We start from the raw sequence: 19,952 nt of genomic DNA on the forward strand, positions 1-19,952 counted from the left end.
CCCCAAACATACAAAGAATCAGAAATTTACACAGATGGGACCATGTAGGGCACAGACTCCATCAGAAACAAGGCTGGGGTTTTCAGTGGTAGGTTCCTCAGAGGCTAAGTTAGGAAGAAGGTAAGCAGTGCTCTAGGTGGGCTAGGCCCAGAGGTAGTTGGCCAGGCGAGGGCAATGACAGGACACCTGCTTCGATAAAGAGAAGCTTTTCTTTTATTTTATATAGGCATCTTCAGAAGAAACTTCCATTTGAAAAGGGTCCTAACTTCCTTAAAAACTTGAAAAAGTCAGCAAATTAATGGATAATTGGATGGTCAAAGCAAGGCAGACGTGACTTTGAAGCCTAGGTTTGCTCCATGAGTTTGTGTAACTTTTGTATCTTTATACTGGGGCAAATATTGGTTAGGATAAGCAGCATCTCTGTACATGAAGTTTGATTATGGGAGAGTATGTGAATGTTCCTGGCCCTGGGTGTCACCTATACATAGCTTGCCAGCTGTGCCCTTAACTAGGTTCTCCCTTTATGCCCCTGGTCCCTTTCTGTCCCTGTATCAAAATGTAATTTTTAGGCACCAGATTTCTTGGTCCAACTAAGGTTTTCTACTACTTGGACTTGAAAGTTTATCCCTCCAGTACAATCTTAAATATTATTCAGAGTTTTCATATATTATCTTGTCATCTTGGCCTCACAATTTTACAGTTGATGACATTTAAGCTCCCCAGCACTGCCTAATAGGACCCTAAACTTAACCTAGGACTTGTGACAAACATCAGCTGCCAGAAATCTGATCATACTATTCACCACAAAGCCCCAAATGCTTTGAAGACATTTATATGAACATCTTCCTTTTCTTAGGGTCTAAAAAGTGGGTCTAGGGGCTGGGAAGGCGCTTGCCTTGCATGCCTGAGGCCCTGGGTTCGATTCCTCAGTACCACATAACAAAAAGAAAAAGGCTGAAGTGGTGCTGTGGCTCAAGTGGTAGAGCGCTAGCCTTAAGCTGAAGAGCTGAGGGACAGTGCCCAGGCCCAGAGTTCAGGCCCCACGACCGGACCCAAAAAAAAAAAAAGAAAAAAGAAAAAAAAAAAAAGTGGGTCTAGAAGAGAAACTCTGAATCTGTCCTTACAATGAAAAGAGTCCTTAGTAGCAGAGCTTTTCAGAAAAACAGCTTAAACAAGATGACAGCATTAATGGCATGGTGGACCAGAGGTGGCCCTTCCCAATCACTTCTAGTTTTGTCATTTAGTCTGCAGTTGTTTCAATCAGGATCAAGTTAAAAAAGCAGAGGCTATGTGATCTTCTACACATCTCAGGAGAATAGAGACATGTAAGGGCACTGAAGCAAGTTCAGATAAAGCTATGCCACAAATGTCACCTATGATTTTTTTAGCCCCCTGCCCTCCAAGACTCTTTCAAGGGTCTCAAGGTCAGTGCTGTTTTTGTAACAATGCTAAGGCATTACCCCATATTTTCACTGTGTTAAAAAGCAGTATTGGATGCAACTCCTGGTACTTCACTTAGGAATGCCCTGAATGAAGCAGTAAAAATCATTACTTTAAGCATTTATATTACTTACTATGATGGTTGTTGTCTAAAGAAAAGATCTTGTGTGATTAAGGTGTGAGCTAAAATAAACAAGCTGCTTGTTTCAGAGGGCATCATTTGACTCTAACAAACTCCGGTTATTCCAACTTGAGTATTTAGCACATATTTGTCACTTAAGGAAAACAACTGATAGTGGTCACCAAAATTGGAACTTTCAGATACGTTGTATCTGCTACTTGGAGCCCAGCTTCTACCCAAAACTTGTAAGATTGTATAAACAATGGTGATATTTGATCTTGTATAATGAAATGTCAACATATGGAAGATTCAACTAACACAGTAAACTAATATCTTATAAATGATTGATACAAGACATTTCAAAATCATTGATGGGTAATCCATCCTAAATGCCAAGATCTCAATGGACTGAAACAGGATACAAAAGATCCATGAAGTTTCAGATTCTATACCACAACAAATATTAGGAAACATTCATTTGTTAATGTGATGTAATATCAGAATACCAGTTATTAAAAAGTTATTATCTCACTCTTTTCTAGCCACTTATTTGTGGGTAGATTTCTTTCATATACTTCAATCAAAAACATATCTAAACAGACTGGATACACAAATATGAGGATCTATTGAAATCTTGTAAGCCAGGCATTAGATTTTCAAAAATGTAAAAACAATAGTTAATTTTTTTGTTTTGAAAGTTTGGTTTTCCATTAAAAGGCTATTACTCATGTTAACATGAGATGGTTTTATGATATTTGAAAAAAATGCTAGTTTTAATTTCAAGTCTAGGAACTATAAGTATATAAATATAATATAAATATAGCCTACCAAAAGTGTTAGAGTCTTTAATAATAATAATGAACTGTAGAGATAAACTTGTAATGCCACCTACTGGCAAAATCAGAATCACTGCTTCTTGTGAAATCCAACAACCAGTTTCCTTCAGTAAAATACTTCCCAAAGGATGTTCTTCTCTGAGACTCAACCAAGGGAACAAAGCTAGGAAGGTGAGAGATTTCAAGACAGAATTAAAGGAATGGTAGTAAATCCTCCAGAGGCTTGTCTTAAGAATGGAAATCAGAAGTTACTGATATTGGCATCTATACTTTAACTGTGATGAAGGTGATACACTTCTAGCATCTTGTTTATTTGTGACTCCTTAGAGCAGCCTGGTAACAATCTCAATTACTCCTTCAGCAACATCTGCTGTTACGTTTTACTTCCTTACAGTATAACTGCTCTGATGGGCTTACTAATGTTTAGGCCTTGGCCTTAAATATGTGGACAGCATGATCTGAGGTAGTTGGGAATTTTAGTTTGCCTTTAAGTTACCTGTGTGGGCTAAACCAAATGTAGAGAAAGAATTGTTTGGGGGAGAGGTTTTTATTTTTTTCAGAATAGCCGTGTGTGTGTGTGTGTGTGTGTGTGTGTGTGTGTGTGTGTGTGTGTGTGTGTGTGTGTGTGTGTGTGTGTGTGTGTGTGTGTGTGTGTGTGTGTGTGTGTGTGTGTGTGTGTGTGTGTGTGTGTGTGTGTGTGTGTGTGTGTAACACAAATCCCAACACTTTTATGGTGACTGTACATGATACTAATTGGAAATTCCATTCGAGTGGAAGACATCACACATTCCCCCTTTTGTTTGTAGATTTTAAATGGAGGGACACCAGACATTCCTTCCAGTGGCCTATTACCAGGGCAGGCTCAGGAGAACCCAGGTTATCCATATTCTGATAGTTCATCTATTCTTGGTAAGTGACATTGATATTCGTCTCTATGCAATGAGCTTACAATAAATACATCTGGCATAAAGAGAGTTTGAAGAACTTATTATACAAAATAAGTTCTAGATAAATTTGGTAAGAACAAAGTAAAGTTAGAACTTTAAGTATTTCAACATTGACTTTAATGGTGGTGTTTAGTTGGGATCCAAGTATGTTTAATGCAGCTTAGACAGGTTCTGTCCATATGGTGCTTAATCTTTAGAAAGAGAGCCAATGCCAATTCAGAATAAAGCCTTAAGAGTGATCAGTAAAATTCAGCAGGTAGCAAAAGCCATTAAATGATGCTAGTTTGTTTCTCTCAACCCCGTATATCCTTTTCTCTATCTATTGTCCTCCTCTTTCCTACTCGTTACTCTTTCTGTAACTCTGTCTTTTTAACTGGCTATCAGAATATTAAAATGAAGTGAACTCAATTATTTTTAACATTTACTGAATTTTAAGCACTTTACTCTGATTTCTAAAAAGTTATTTTCTCTGAAAAACAAGTGTTAAAAAAGGCACTATAGCCCTAAAAAAGTAGTCTGCTACTGTTCATTTATTTTTTCTAAATGTGCTTAGAAAGTGCTTAATAAATCTAAACATGGTTTGAAATTTTCTGACCAGTCTTTCTCTCTTCCACAGGTGAGAACCCCCATATAGGCATAGACATGATAGACAATGACCAAGGATCAAGTAGTCCCAGTAATGACGAAGCAGCAATGGCCGTCATCATGAGCCTCTTGGAAGCAGACGCTGGGCTGGGTGGTCCTGTTGACTTTAGTGACTTGCCATGGCCGCTGTAAACACTACGTGTTGCTTTGGCAACAGCTACAGTATCAAAGTGCATTACTGGTGGAGTTTTACAGTCTGTGAAGCTTACTGGGTAGGGAGAGAACAGCTTTTATGTACTGATTTCATAAAAGCCATCTCAGAGCCATTGATACAAGTCAGTCTATGTGTAACTTCAGACAAAGTGGAACTAAGCCTGCTCCAGTGTTTCCTCATCATTGATTTTGGGCTAGCTGTCAATAGCTTGCATTACTTGTATATTTTGGATTCTGTTTGTGTTGAATTTTTTAATCATTGTGCACAGAAGCATCATTGGTAGCTTTTATATGCAAAATGGTCATTTCAGATGTATGGTGTTTTTACACTACAAAGAGGTCCTCCATGTGGATATTTCTTATACTAATTGTATCATAAAGCCGTTTATTCTTCCTTGTAAGAATCCTTTACTATAAATATGGGTTAAAGTATAATGTATTAGACAGTTAAATATTTTTAATAAATGTTTCCCTTGTTCTATAAATACTATTCCCATTTCAGTTTTTTAAAAAAATCTATATGCTTCAGGGCTGGACCATCAGTTCCAACAGTGGATATTTATGGATTATCCATGCTAGTTACATTTGCAATGTTTTTACAGTACTTGGGATTGAATTTAGGGCCTTAAGCACTCTATATCTGAGCCACAACTCAGCTCTGCGATGCCTTCTTGATCTTCATAACAACTCTGGAGCTTACATAATTTCCTTATCCTACCATCTTAATTTAAGTTCAAGGGCTTCAAGGGTTAAGTGACCTCAGACACAATGCACCTCAGTATTTCTGTTTTTCTTGTATTAGACTACAGAATATTTAAAATAACAAGCTAAGCAGAGCAGAACAGTATACTAGAAAAGGCAATGAACTGGTATAAGAGGTTGCCTCTGCAGCAAAATTACTACACACTACGGTAAAGTGACTTCATCTTCCTTATAAAGTTGGAATAGAAAAATGCTTTCTTTTAAGCTCTGATATTTAGAGTATATTTTATAACTAGTAGGAAATTTAAGTAGTGCCTCACCACAAATATACCAAATAAGAGCTCTCTAGTTATATTTATACCAACAAGATAGTCTATTAATCATGAAACTACATCTAATCAGGGGGGTTATGAAGCTGGTCAGAAACATGAAAACAATGGAATTTTATTTTGATGAAAAACTTGAGTTTACAATCATTTAGTAAATGAAGAGCAAACACTTCATTTTCCTATACCATAACTCTTTAAGAAAAAGCATTAGTAAATAAATATCTGTGAACAGATTAAGGGTAAGGCAGACTGGATAATAAACCACCTCTGATGTTCACTCCCTGCACTTGACTCACTTGAACTGATAAGATAAGAGCATCAAATCTCACCCTAGTCATTCAAATAAGCCCAAGATAAATACTCACTTTTTTGCTCATCACAAGCAAACTATACACATTTTACTGAAGGAATACTTTGATAGAAGCACTTATTTAAGTTATATTGTGCATCACAACTATAAAATGGCTTGAACAGTTCCATTTAACCACCATTTATAAAGTGCAACTACATAATATTCTGCATTTTATCTGAGGTGAGATGAATATCAATCTACACTGAAAATACCCCAGGTGCCAATTTCCACCATTTCTGAAAAGACCTAGATGTGTGTGAAAAAGGACTGTCCCCCATACAAAGAACCAATTTCACAAACCTACTGGTAAACAAATACGTTTATGTAACTAGAACCTCAGGATGCTAAAGTTGTACTCATTTAAAAAAAACCATTCGGCTACCTTTGGTCTTTAAAAAAGCCTACACTGCAATATCCTAAATATGTGTAGCTCACAATGAAGAAGAGTGGCCTTGCAGTGCAGAATGAGGAGTACACCGTCATTGTGAAGAGTAGCATGCTATGGTTTCAAGGATCATCAGCATCACAGCATTGGGTTCTGGGCATCAGGATCGAGGTCACTGTTGCTAGAAGGGGGCTGAATGGGAAGGCTGTCCAGCTCATCCACTTGTGGAGTTGGGTGCATGACCACCAACTGGTCCTGGGGAATGTCTGCAGCAGCTGCTGCCAGGTTGGTGATAGATTTACTTTTTACACACTGAAAGTCTACATGCCGGCTCTTTCCTTCTTCCTTCTCCCAGGACATTCGAATAAAGGGTCTTTGGACATAGTTGTAAATGACTTCTGGGCGGCCTCCAGGCCTTTTCTTTACTTTTTCTTTGTAGGTAGGATAACCTAGAGGAAAGAAAGGTTTAAAAAAACAGGATACACACACAATTTCACACCCAATTTAGCAATTAAGGGCTTTGCTGGTTGGTACACATCCTGAACAAATAAGAAAGTTGAAACAAGAAGGGAAACCAATATTCCATATACTTAGTCATCAATTCGCCAGAAACTAAAATTCTACTGGTGCAATTCACAAAGCCTCCTCCATCTTTCCAGTTACTCAATAAACAAACCACCAAAAAAAAAAATTCTTAAAGTTTATGGCTGGGATGGTTCTCCAATACAATGGTGTATCAGCCCGAACAGGTCTTGGGCTCTTGCTGTATATTCTCACTCTCACATAATGATCTAGCCTGAAGGCCTGCAATTTATCACTACATTAACCTCTGGTTCCTTAAGTCTAAATTCATCTGTATATTGTTCTTGGGTTCTCCCTGCCTTTTTTTTTTTGTTTAATAGCAAAGTACTTAACTCCCTAGCTGGTTCCTAAATAATAATTTTCAGCTACATCAGTAAGGGCAATACTTTAATCTCTTATAGCATTTTAACATGTCTATCTATCCCAACAACAAAGCAGTTAATTTAAATCTGTATCTCCAAAGCAGTTTTCCCTAACTATATCTTCTAGATCACAGTCACTACAAAAAGTAACAACTAGTGATAGTAACCCTAGTTTTTGAAAACTTTACCAGTAAAGCCATTTTTCCAAATAAAAAGTCTTTTGAAATTATTAAAAGTCCCTTTCCTCCAACTATTAGCAAAAACTGCTAGTTTCAACCAGGGATAATCAATCATATTCTATAAAAGGCTAGAATAAACATTTCAGAGTGGGTAATTTTTCTATTAAGACTACTTAATTCTGCCACTATAAAAATCAGTCACAAAAAATGTCAATGTTTCCAATAAAACTGTATTTATTTTAAAAATTAGGCAATGGACTACAACAGGCTCATTGGCCAAAATCAAGACTACGATGTCAGAAAAAAAACTACAAAAGCCTTACAAAATAGGTACTCATTTAAAATTACCAGATCAAGGAATGCATGTAGTCATCACTGGTAGCTAGTATATTTAGGTATGTATGAAGTGTGTATGAGATGGGAGTAGGGAAAGCCAGAAGGGCCAAAATCATCTTAAAAGCCTGCAGAGCATCCAGTTTATCACTATCACCAGAGATAGGAAAGTTGTCTATATTCCCTTGTCCTTCATTCCTCCTGAATTACTAAAGAAACTTGACAATTCTTACCTTACTGTATTCTACACTGTCTTCCACAGAGCATCACCACTCTATACAAGTGTAGTTACATTGCATCCTCGCTTAAAAACTACCAATGGTTTCATTACACTTCAAAGGGAAGGTCTGTATTCAACATAGTATATGGGCTATGTATCAACCTAACTTGATCACTTCTACTATCACATAACTCCCTCCAATTCCAAGTTCTCTGTATACTGGCCATATCAAATGTTTCACTTTTTCCTGAATATCCTTTGATGTTTTTATACACGGATTTGCAGTTGGCTCTACCAATTCCTCCTTATTTATCTATGTTCTCTTGGATCCTCCTCATGTTTCTTATGCATCAGGTCAACTGAGCTCCCATGAGTCAACACACTCAATATTCTGAAAGCAGACTTCTTTTGAAGAACTATGAATTGAGAAAGGGTAAAATGAGAGAACAAAACAGCTAATATGGAAAGAGATTTGCCCTTTAGTCTCCAACATACCACCAACATTTCTACTTATTTTTCCAAGAGAAAAAAAATTACTGACGTGACAGGAAAATATGGATGTAGTATATACATTAGAAATATCTAGAAACAGATATTGAAGGAAGTATAAGAGCCTGGTTAATTAATGCCTAACCAAAGTCAAGACCAATTTATCTAGGCAAGTAATATCAATAGTAAATATACAAATTATGTTTATACTGACTTTTAAAAATAGAGATAGGCTGAGTGCTAGTGGCTCATGCCTATAATCCTAGCTACTCAGGAGGCTGAGATCTGAGAATTCTATTGAAAAAAGCCAGCCTACGAAGGAAAGTCCATGAGATTACTATATCTAGTTAACTACCACAAAGCTGGAAATGGAGCTGTGGCAAGTGACAGAGGCCAGCCTTGGGTGAAAAAGCTAAGGAACAGGGCCCAGGCCCTGTGTTCAAGCTACAGTACTGGCATACACACATGAAAAAAAACAAATATTGGGTAACCATCTCTACCAATGAGAGAAAACTACAAGAATGACAAGTAAAAAATGTAAAAGAAATGACAGAATTAAAACATGATAGTTTGCAATACCTAATCAAATTACTGACCTAAGCAAGAATTGTCTGCTAATAGTTATAATCTCAGGTAATGAATAGTGAGTTGCACTTAATGCCTTATAATTTGCATGTCATCTTTGTGCAGAGGCCAGGCTAATCTTCTCTGTCTCGTCCTAATTTTAGTGTATGTCTTAATGAAGCAGGACATTTTTGTGAGCTGAACATTCTTATTGTATCAAAGTAACATCATATCCAAAAACAGCTTAAGAAAAAAATTAAATTATGCCTTTATATCTGGAATAAAATAAAGGACAAATCCAGAAGCAGGACAGTGGGCCCAGGCTATTTAATAGGATGGTGTGATAAATAAGGGCATTCAATATTGAGAGATCAGAAATAACCAGCAGTCAATTATAAGGTATGATCATGGACTGGATCGTGATTTGGAGGACAGTCACAAAAAGCATTTGGGAGCGGTGGCACTGGGCAATTTTAATGCTGGTTGATACTAAGACATTATTTTTAGCCAGGCAATTCTAGCTATTCAAGGGACAGATACTGAGAGGATCAAGGATTGAAGCCAGCTCAGGCAAAAAGTTAGGAAGATCCCATCTCAACCAATAAAAGCTGGTGTGACACTCTATGTCTGTGTTCCCAACTACATGAGAAGTGCAAATATGAAGATTAGGGTCCAGGTTAGCCTGTGCCTAAACATGGGATCCTATTTTTAAAAATAAAGCAAAAAATTACTGAAGGTATGACTCAAATGGTCTAGAAAGTGCAAGGCCCTGAGTTCAAACCTCACTTAGTACTGCCAAAAAAGAAAAAATGTATTGTTCATTTTGTAGAGCAAGATAAAATTTTTACAAAACTATTATATATCATGATATAAGGTGTGCTATATGATTTTAATGGAATAAGCAGTACTTGTAACTAGATCTTTATAATTACATTAAAAATAACTCAGTATTTGGAGCACTGTATTTTTTTTGTATACAGAAACAAGTACTCAGTTGCAGTACTTAAATGAAGCTTTTACATAAGGTATTTATTTCTTCATTGAGAATCTATATAAGCACCAGGCCACATTATCAGGTATATACATAAAAGACAACTTGATTGGGCTGGGATGTAGCTCAGTGGCAAAGGGCTTGCCTAGCAAGTGCAACGTCCTGGGTTCGATCCCCAGTACCAAAAAAGAAAAGACAAAAAGACAACTTGATTTCTCTCACAGAGTTCATAGCCCATGACCAACCAACTATATCATACACGACATAGTATGTTGTTCTGAGGAGCATTGTCACTGAAGCTCCAAGGTTTGAAAAGGTTTGAAGAATAGTAGTAGCCATTAGAGAAAGAAAGTGGGAAAAAGTAATTTCTAGTCAACCTCATTTGATCATAACAACTATCCTTTGATGTATACCACTTCCTAGATACAAACAAAAGGTTTGACTTAAGATCCCTGGCCAACATTCCTTACTACACATCTTCTGACACAACATTATATCTACATTATTCATAACAAGTATGCCTCTTCTTCAAATCCCCTCATCGCCTAATATTCTAGTTGCATTGTGTTTTCTCTACCTCCAATGCATTAAGCTGATTCCTACCTCAACACTTTTGCACTTGTTTTGTTCCTTGCCTAGAGCCGTCATTGTAACCAGGGCTATCTAAATAATAAGCTATCTAAAAATTAAGCAAGTTGTGATTTTGTAATTTGTACAAAATTTGAAAATAAACTATTATCGCACTGTCAGCTACTGTTTCTACATGAATTTTCAAAATGTAGCTTTCAGATGAGCTCTAGTGGCTTAAGCCTATATCTTTAATTCTAGCTACTCCAGAGGCTGAGATTTGAGACTTTCAAAGTCAGCTTGAGTAGTAAATTCCAAAAGACCCTTAGCTCCAATCAACTAACAAAATGCTAGACCAGAGAGGTATGGCTCAAGTGCTAGAGAGTCAGCCATGCCCAAAACAGCCAAGTGAAAGTATAGGCTCTGAGTTCAAGACACAGTACACACACACACACACACACACACACACACACACACACACACACACACACACACACACACACACACACACACACACACACACACACACACACACACACACACACACACACACACACACACACACACACACGCATACATGAATGAGCACAAAAAATGGTTTAAAAATAGACCACTACTAGGAAAAAAGCCTTGTCAATTTTATAGAAAAGTACACACAGGTAAGCCCCCTCACTCCTCATCCACACTCATTTCATCATTTTATATATATACAGTTTTGGCAAATGGCAAAAAAATAATTCAATACATATCCTAAAAAATTAAGTGAGGGAAGAGATGAGGTAGGAGAGACAGGAGAGAATGTTGAAAGGGGTGACGCTGATCAAGAGGACATACTATATTTATAAGCTGCTTTGTTGAATGGCAACTCCTTTGTAGAGCTACTTAAAGTTAATAAAAAAATATTCAAAGATAAATAAATTTTAAAAATGAATGAGCTATGGCAGAAAAGACAAAAATCTCATTTCTATATCACTAGAGAAGTTTACAAAATAAAACTTTATAACGGCCTGTCTTCTCAAAAGAAGTTATTAGCTAATTTGTTATTTGCATGTTTTCTGCAAAAGAATTTAATAATCCCTTGTCAGGAGTTTATCTCAAATTATTAGGATCCATTTTAGGGAGGAGACAGAGCTGGGGTTTTAACTCGAGGCCTTGCGCTTACTAAAGCCATGCGCCTCCAGCTCTTTTGACTTTAGCTAATTTTTTCAGATAAAGTTTGATTTTTTTGTGCTATGGTGGTAAGTAGGTGGTAACCTTTCTCCTTACACCTTACCTGGGATTATAGCATGCACTTCTTCAGCCAAGTTTTTACTGAGATGGAGACTCACTAGCTAATTTTTTCAGATAAAGTTTGATTTTTTTGTGCTATGGTGGTAAGTAGGTGGTAACCTTTCTCCTTACACCTTACCTGGGATTATAGCATGCACTTCTTCAGCCAAGTTTTTACTGAGATGGAGACTCACTAGCTAATTTTTTCAGATAAAGTTTGATTTTTTTGTGCTATGGTGGTAAGTAGGTGGTAACCTTTCTCCTTACACCTTACCTGGGATTATAGCATGCACTTCTTCAGCCAAGTTTTTACTGAGATGGAGACTCACTAACTTTCGGCCTTGGCTGTCCTATAACCATAATCCCCTCAATCTAGCCCTAAGAAATCACTATGATTTTAGGCATAAGCCACCATGCCAAGCCTAAACAGGATCCATTTTTTAACCCAGTTTTTTTTCCCAAAAACAGATTAATAAAAATAATAATGTCTTACCTTCTATTCCCAATCTAATCTTCTTAAGACCTCTTTCCTTCAAAACTGATTTGGCCACATCTCTGTTTTCAATGTACTTGAAAAATCTATATAATTTTGTGCTATAAATAACTGAAAACAAAAAGACAAAAAGATTTCATATTAATATGAAAGTTCTCAGAAATAAACTTAAATTTACCTTTATCATCAAAGGGTCCTGACAGCCCTAAAACCCCAAATAATGGATGCACTAATGCTAAAGGCAGAGTAGCCGACATGACAGGACAATATTCAGTATAGTTAATGTAGAAGCAAATATCTACTTAAGTGGAAACAAGAAAAGCTTTGATAACCAATCAGGTAACCCAATCCATAGGAAGAATTTCTTCTGAAGATGCATCTTATCCACACTTATTGGAATGGGATCTGCCCCAAGTTTCAAGTAAGAAAAATAAAAGATGACATCAATAACATGATTATTGAGCAAGCAAAGTAAAGGACTTTGCTAAGATGCCTTCAAGGCCTGGAATGGAGGAAGAACTGCCTTGTCAAAAAGTACAAAAAGGTATATTTTACATTTCATGGATTGAGCAACTATTAATAATTCCCCCAAAGGCAAGACCCTCCCACAAACTGTTTTCCATCCAGGCAAATAGCCCCATTTAATAATGATGTTAACAATGGCAGATTCGAGCATGTTCTGCCTAGGTTAGTCTGTTTAGAGCAAACTGGCTTTGCAAAGGGCAGACATTCCACTGACAACATGTTGAGTCTTCCAAATGTGCTGGGAACTTCAGGGAGTTAGACTGATGGGCCTTCCTCGCCTTCTGTCTTTCAGGTGGAGTTATCTCCCTTAAAAGGTGAACTGCAGAGGTTTTTTCAAAAACAGAAAAACACACTCACAAACCAAACATGCTGGTTTAAGAGTCAATAAAGGAAAATACGTCAACAAAATTCTACTCATGGGATATATCTGTGGTTATTACTAAATCCATAAGATTATTCTTTTGTGTGTGTGTGTTGTGTACATGTGTGTGTGCGCGCGCACACATTGCTTACAGGGGCTTGAACACAGGGCCTGGGCGCTGTCCCACTTAAGTTACAGTTCCAATTCTAGCTTTTTCATTGTTAATTTAAGAGTCTCATGGACTTTTGTGCCCAGGCTGGCTTTGAACCATGATCCTCAGATCTCAGCCTCCTAACATAAGGCACTGGGCATGAGCTATCAGTGCCCAGCAGTTTCCTGGTATTTTGATAAAGAATTTTTGACATTTTGGAAATAATAAGTTACATTTTAGGAAATCAGGCTGAACGTGATAAAACTTCTCAAATGTATCTTTTTCAGTATGGAACATTTTGGTACAAAATGGAACATTTTTCACAAAGTAAAAATGTGTTTAAAATGCTTAAAAAGAATAAAAATGTTTAGTCCTTTTACAATTCAAAGCTTAAAAATAAGAAAACAAAAAAAAATGAAATGGAAAGTTTAATACAGGAAAGGGAAAAGTAAGCTTATTATAACCCTTTTACCACTATAATGCTACTGCTTGGCTGCACTCTCTTGAATTCTAACTTTTTGGAAACTGAAATCTAAATGATACACTTATTCATTCCACTTTCCTAAAATAAAATAATACATTATATTTCTTTGGTCTTTCATTCCTCCCATGTTTTGTTCACCTTTTGATTTTATGTAATATTAGAAAAATACATCATTAGGACTGAGGAAAACAAGAGAATTGCTTATAAGTAGTTACAAAAGAGCAAAACACTCTAAGTACATCATTCAAAGAAAACTCTGAGCATTCTCTCAAAAAAGTGCTACCATAATTCATATTAAAATAATCTTTTTGCTGAGTGCTGGTGGCTCATGGCTGATTGCAGTTCTAAGCCAGCCTGGGCAGGAAAGTCCACGGGACTCTTACCTCCAATTAACCACCAGAAAACCAGAAGTGGTGTGCTGTGGCTCAAAGTGGTATAGTGAAAGCCTTGAGAGAAAGAGTTCAGGGACAGCACACAGGAGTTCAAGCCTCATGACTGACAAAATAGTAATAGTTGTAGTAATAATAATAATTTAAAATAAACAAGAACATCAATTAGAGTCAGCTTTTTCCATTTTGCTTTTTCTTAGAAAAGGGTAAAGTGGAAATACCAGAGATTAATAGGTTTTAGGCTTGCTTTGTCAGCTGATAACACCACTTGTGTCATGTGTGCAGCCTGGCTTTTTAATGGCTACTTTGGAACTAATGTATCCCAGACACTTTCTGCCAGATTCCAGCTTCTTGAGTAGCTAGGGTTTATAGGTGTGAGTCACCAGCACCTACTTGAGTTTTAGTACTTTCTATATTCCTGTAATCCACACCCGATAGAGTACAGAACAAAAACTGGACTATTTACTAAGCTTTTTGAGATACTTTTGGAAATTTTCTCCATCTGTGCAACTGAGCAAAAATGCTAATACTGGATTCATTAAGATAAACAACATAAGACAGATTTTCTAACAAAAAAAATCAAACAAGACTAACCACGAAAGTTTGGGATGAAATGAGAAATTAATGCTACTAAAGTTAGGCTCTTTGGGTCAGAAACAGCAATAGAAGTATAGTGCATAATGCTTTTGGAAAGACCACGGTATCTTCCAGGATCACATAGACAATAAAACAAGAACATCTTTGAACTTAAAGTTATCCTCCTACAGTCAAAAAAAGAGCACTTCTCTATGTGACAGGGGTAAGTACACTTTGTCTTTGCAGGGCCAGAGAGTAAATACTTCGGGCTTTGCGAGCCATGCAATCTCTGTTGCAGCTATTCAAATCTGCCAAGATAGCATGAAAAGCAGCCATAGGCAATACATAAAAACCTTTCTACAAACAGGCAAGGAGCTGAAATTGTCCCCCAGGCTAGTTTGCTGACCCCTGATGTTTGATGCCTATTATGACCACCTACAAAGCCTGACCTTTGATTGTAATAAAAGAGATAATCTATGACTGAAGAGAAAGAAAACATGCCATAACTTACTTTGTGAATATTCTTCTCCCATTTGTGGTGGATACTCCTCATCCCAATCAACCACATCATCATCTGTAAGCACCACTATATGGCATTCTCTTTCCCCACTCTGGGCACTAGCTACCATAAGAGGGAGGATCATTTCTTCCAGATAAAATTCAAATTGTCGACGAGCACCATCATTTGATAACTCATGCATTAGGGCACCTGAAATAAAACCCACAGAAAATCTCTGTTTCTTTTTTTCTTTTTTTGGATAATTTTGTTTAATTTAAAGTAAAGAAAAGCAGAAGTCAATGAGATTCTTATCTCCAATTGTCTACAGGAAAACTTTGAGTTCTTGTTCAAAGTGGTACAGTGCTAGCCTTGAGCAAAAGAGCTCAGGGACAGTGTCTATGCCCTGAGTTCAAGCCCCATGACTGACAAAAAAAGAAAGAAAAGAAAAACAGAAGTAAAGCAAAAATCAAACACTAGGTCCATATCTATTTTGGAATCTTACAGAGGATATACTTGTCTACAGTGGCCATAACTTTTCCTAAAAGGAGCTCTTATAGCCTACATATCTAAGAGGAAATTAATCACACTGAATGGATGAAGGATCTGAGAGCAGATGAAGAGAATAATAAGTATAAGACTGAAAAGAGAGATGCCTAAGAGCAAGAAGAGGGAAGCAAAAAGAAATCAGTGACAGTAAAACACAAGGTCCAGATTACAAATAAATTTAACATTGTTCAAAATCCTTTAGCCAGCCAGGTGCTGGTGGTTCATGCCTGTAATTTAGCTACTAAGGAGATCTGAGGATCACTGTTCAAAGCCAGCTTATGGGTAGGAAGGTCCATGAGATTCTTATCTCCAATTAACCATCAGAAAATCAGAAGTGGCGCTGTGGTAGAGTGCTTGCCTTCAGCTGAAGAGCTCAGGGACAGCGCCCAAGCCCAGAGTTCAAGCCCCACGGCCAACAAAAAAGGGGGAAAAAAAATCCTTTAGCCAATATTACATGGCAAAAAAAAAAGTTATTTACAACAGGGTCAATTATCTAAAAATACATGATAATCAACTGAGATTATTAGACAGAGTTTTATAATGTACTAAATACAAATGTACAAATTCAATAAACTTCTATACATTAATTAGCATTTAGAAAAGTTTAATGTTCTTAAACACAATAATAAAATATACAAATAATCAAACAAAGTCAGAGCAGAAATCACATGGAAAACAGGACAGAAACTCTACTACAGTATGAATAAATGGAAAGGTATCACAATAAACATATTAATTCTTCTAAAACTTTCAAAAAACCTATTTTGAGATGATAAATTTCTAAATATCTACTAGAGACATGAAGACAGCTTTTAGCATGAGGAGAAAATTCATGTTATTCGAGGGGACAAGTGTAACAGGCTCTTAAGAACACAAAACAATTCAAAAGTTTATGGAGTTCTTATGTGGTGAGGACTATGAAAATAAAGTCAAGCCCGGTGCCAGTGGCTCACGCCTGTAATCCTAGCTACTTAGGAGGCTGAGATCTGAGGATTGTGGTTCAAAGCCAGCTGGGGCAATAGTCTGTGACTCAAGAGGTAGATCGCTCGCCTTGAGATACAGAGCTCAGGGACAGTGCCCAGGCCCTAGAGTTCAAGGCCCACAACCAAACGGAAGGAAGGAAGGAAGGAAGAAAGGAAGGAAGGAAGGAAGGAAGGAAGGAAGGAAGGAAGGAAGGAAGGAAGGAAGGAAGGAAGGAAGGAAGGAAGGAAGGAAGGGAGGGGAGAGAAGGGGAGAGAAGGGGAGAGAAGGGGAGAGGGAGGGGAGGGGAGGGGAGGGGAGGGGAGGGGAGGGAAGGGAAGGGAAGGGAAGGGAAGGGAAGGGAAGGGAAGGGAAGGGAGGAAGGAGGCAGAGAGGCAGGCAGGTGGGCGGGCCAGTCAAAAGACCCATATCTGCAGGAAAAAAATGTATAGAGTCAAGTCTATACCTAAAGTATTTTTTATATTTGTACAAGAACATTTCTAGTTTCTTCTAATTCTATGTAGTTTTTTCTTTTTTTTCAATTCCCAAATTTTTATGTAGAACAAAGTAAACTTTTGAGTTAGATTTCATTATAGAAAAATAGCATATAACAGGTTGGAGAATATTTGCCAAATATTGAAGTGTATTAAGAAAGAGAAACATTGTGAATATTGGAGACAGTAATGTAATGCTTTTGTATTTAAATATTTGTGAATATATATATATATATATATATATATATATTACATTTTGAAACAGAATTTCTGTTATTTCCTGGGATCCCCTCTGCAGATTTCCATATATATGTGTGTGTGTGTGTGTGTGTGTGTGTGTGTGTGTGTGTGTGTGTGTGTGTGTGTGTGTGTGTGTGTGTGTGTGTGTGTGTGTGTGTGTGTGTGTGTGTGTGTGTGTGTGTGTGTGTGTGTGTGTGTGTGTGTGTAAAGATACTGTACAGAAGGTTAGTTACAGGAGCATGGTAGTTTTTTTCTTAATAATATCTTTGAGAATTTCTAAACTTTTAGTGACCATATTAATCAAATAACAATTATAATTTAAGGGCTAAAAATCTAGGAAAATCATATTACATATACTTTATATGAAGATGCTTATTTTTAATTTCAAAAAATTTGGTATTTAATAGAGAAAATAAACTCTGTCCAAGGGATAGAACTAAAATGCTTATCATTTGTAATAAATTCTACTAGTTTTTAATATGAAAGTCACCAAACTTCAGCATCTAGTGACATAAAGTTTAAGTCAACTGATCTAATAATGGCTGGAGGTGTGGTAATAAATTCTAGTAGTTTTTAATATGAAAGTCACCAAACTTTAGCATCTAGTTACATAAAGTTTAATTCAAATGATCTGATATTGGCTAAAGGTTCGGTTCAAGTGAAGGTAGAACACTTGTCAAGCAACTGTGAGGCCTTGTATTCAAACCCCAGCACCATACACACACACAAAAAAAATAAAAATTTAAAACAAAATTTTTCAATGGTATGATGAATAAAAAGACAAAAAACTTAAAAACAAAGATTTATAATTCTCAAGTTTTCTACTAGAACCATTTTTTAGATAAAAACAGCAACTTTTTTCAAATTTATAATTGTATTCTCCAGTTGCTTGACTATTTGACTTCATTTAAATTTTTAAATATAACAATACAGAGAAATGATTCAGAGGTAGACCTACTTCTTTGCCCTACCTATCAGTATTTTTATGGAGACTTGAAAAAAATGTTTGACAAAAATAGCATAGTACACTTTGGGACAGACTTTAATAATGTTACTGATTTTCAAGGACTCAGCTCATAACTGAAAAAGAAAAGGGCTGGTTATATCTATGTTTATACCCAGTGCCTTAAAAACTTACTTAGGAACTTATTTGGGAAAGTATGATACCATGTTGCCAACCTAAGGTTGAGCTTAGGTAATGAAGTAAAGGTAACAACCATAGGAACAGGGCTAGATAAGGCTATAAAACATATGTACAGAGGTCTTACAATGACTCTGAGCTCTTAGAATAACCTGGTCAATTCTTTCTAAACCTTTCCTGTTCATTTTTTACTGTCTTTTCTGAACTATTCTCCAATCCCTCTGCCCTTATGGTATCTTTCTCTGAACTTCACTACCCATTTAATATCCAAGTCAACGTGTGATAATATCTGCTGGTTCTGTAAAGAATTGCTTCTTTTATGAGGTACAAACATAATAGCAGGTATCATCAATCAGGATCAGAATTCTAAAGTGCCAGACCCTGCTCTAAGACAGTATTTAAAATTCTCAGATAAAGCCATCTTAATACAGTTTATGATCTTTAATGAAAAGTACCGTATGATAATTATTTGTATCTTCCAAAGTTCTCTGGATATTATCTCATTTCATAATATAACATATTGCAAAATTTTTGATCTGAGAAATTAATCAGATCACATTTAACCAAAGCCAAGACTTTAATCTAAGAGACACTGACAAAAAGCAAAATATGGGTTTGAAGGCATGACTCAGGTCATAGAGCATCAACCAATGAGTGAAAGCAAGCATTAGATATCAAATCCAAGTCCCAGGCTTGGACAAAAAAAAAAAAGCAAAATAGCAAGGAAATTTAAGAAGGTTCATAAAAATAAAGTTGAAAAATTTTTGGACATGGGGCTGGGGAGGTGGCTCAGTGGTAGAGTGCTTGCCTTGCATGCATGAGGCCCTGGGTTCAATTCCTCAGCACCACATAAGCAAAAAGAAAAAAAGCGCCCAGGCCCAGAGTTGAGGCCCACGACAGGACTCAAAAAAAAAAAAAAAAAGAAAAATTTTGGACAATTATACAGAGACTATATAGAACTCTGAATACTTCTAGAAATAATCTTTGTAATACCAAAGTGTTTTACAATTAAACTAATATTTGAAGTCTGGATAAATAATAAACTTTCAGTCTTTGCTTTACAATCTATTATAACTCTATAAATCACTCACACATAAAACATCATACTTACTGAGATCTCTACATTTAATAGTACTATATTCAAAAGAAATACAAAGATAATCGCATGCTTCTCTCAGTTCAGGAATAGATATGCCATCAGGACAACGGATAATTCCTGTCTTATAGTAATCCTGGAAAAAAAAAAGTGACAAAAGGGTATAAAACACCTGGAGTAAAAGGTAGCTAAAACTTATTGCTAAGGTTAAGTTAAATAGCATTTTCAACAACAATAATAGTAATAGAGGTTCTCAAATGTCCAATTTCTGAAATTGGAACTTCAAAGTTCATTAAATATCTTTTTTTTTTTTTTCTGTTGGTCGGTCATGGAGCTTGAACTCTGGCCCTGGGAGCTGTCCCTGAGCTCTTCAGCTGAAAAGGAGTGCTCTACCACTTGAGCCACAGCACTACTTCCAGTTTTCTGGCTCCCAATTAGGAGTTTCCTGCCTGGGCTAGCTTTGAACCACAATCTTCAGAGCTCAGCCTTCTGAGTAGCTAGGATTACAGGCATGAGTCACTGGTGCCCAGC

General features: G+C 36.6%; 2 protein-coding genes and 1 non-coding gene across 19 annotated transcripts in view; 1 reads left to right on the plus strand and 2 right to left on the minus strand.

Moving 5' to 3' along the window:
• Window positions 1-4,627, plus strand: part of Bmal1 (basic helix-loop-helix ARNT like 1) — a 99,034-nt gene extending 94,407 nt beyond the window's left edge. For all 8 annotated transcript variants that reach the window (XM_070019411.1, XM_070019415.1, XM_070019414.1 and 5 more), the window contains 2 exons: window positions 3,204-3,306; window positions 3,961-4,627. In XM_070019411.1, the coding sequence (XP_069875512.1) occupies window positions 3,204-3,306; window positions 3,961-4,121 (264 nt within the window). In that variant the 3' untranslated portion in view covers window positions 4,122-4,627. The remainder of the gene's footprint in view (window positions 1-3,203; window positions 3,307-3,960) is intronic.
• Window positions 4,628-5,272: 645 nt separating this feature from the next.
• The window catches only part of Btbd10 (BTB domain containing 10), a 65,426-nt gene continuing 50,746 nt past the window's right edge, over window positions 5,273-19,952 (minus strand). For all 10 annotated transcript variants that reach the window (XM_070019424.1, XM_070019428.1, XM_070019426.1 and 7 more), the window contains 4 exons: window positions 19,437-19,557; window positions 14,957-15,154; window positions 11,960-12,070; window positions 5,273-6,359 (listed from right to left, as the gene is read on the minus strand). In XM_070019424.1, coding sequence (XP_069875525.1) covers window positions 6,049-6,359; window positions 11,960-12,070; window positions 14,957-15,154; window positions 19,437-19,557 — 741 coding nt within the window. In that variant the 3' untranslated portion in view covers window positions 5,273-6,048. The remainder of the gene's footprint in view (window positions 6,360-11,959; window positions 12,071-14,956; window positions 15,155-19,436; window positions 19,558-19,952) is intronic.
• Window positions 8,715-8,826, minus strand: LOC138825064 (U6 spliceosomal RNA). Its single transcript, XR_011371326.1, has one exon. It is a non-coding gene; the product is annotated as a U6 spliceosomal RNA (small nuclear RNA).

The sequence above is a fragment of the Dipodomys merriami genome, unplaced genomic scaffold (genome assembly GCF_024711535.1).
Source record: "Dipodomys merriami isolate MVZ:Mamm:240054 unplaced genomic scaffold, mDipMer1.0.p SCAF_133, whole genome shotgun sequence".
In the NCBI taxonomy this organism is placed as follows: domain Eukaryota; kingdom Metazoa; phylum Chordata; class Mammalia; order Rodentia; family Heteromyidae; genus Dipodomys; species Dipodomys merriami.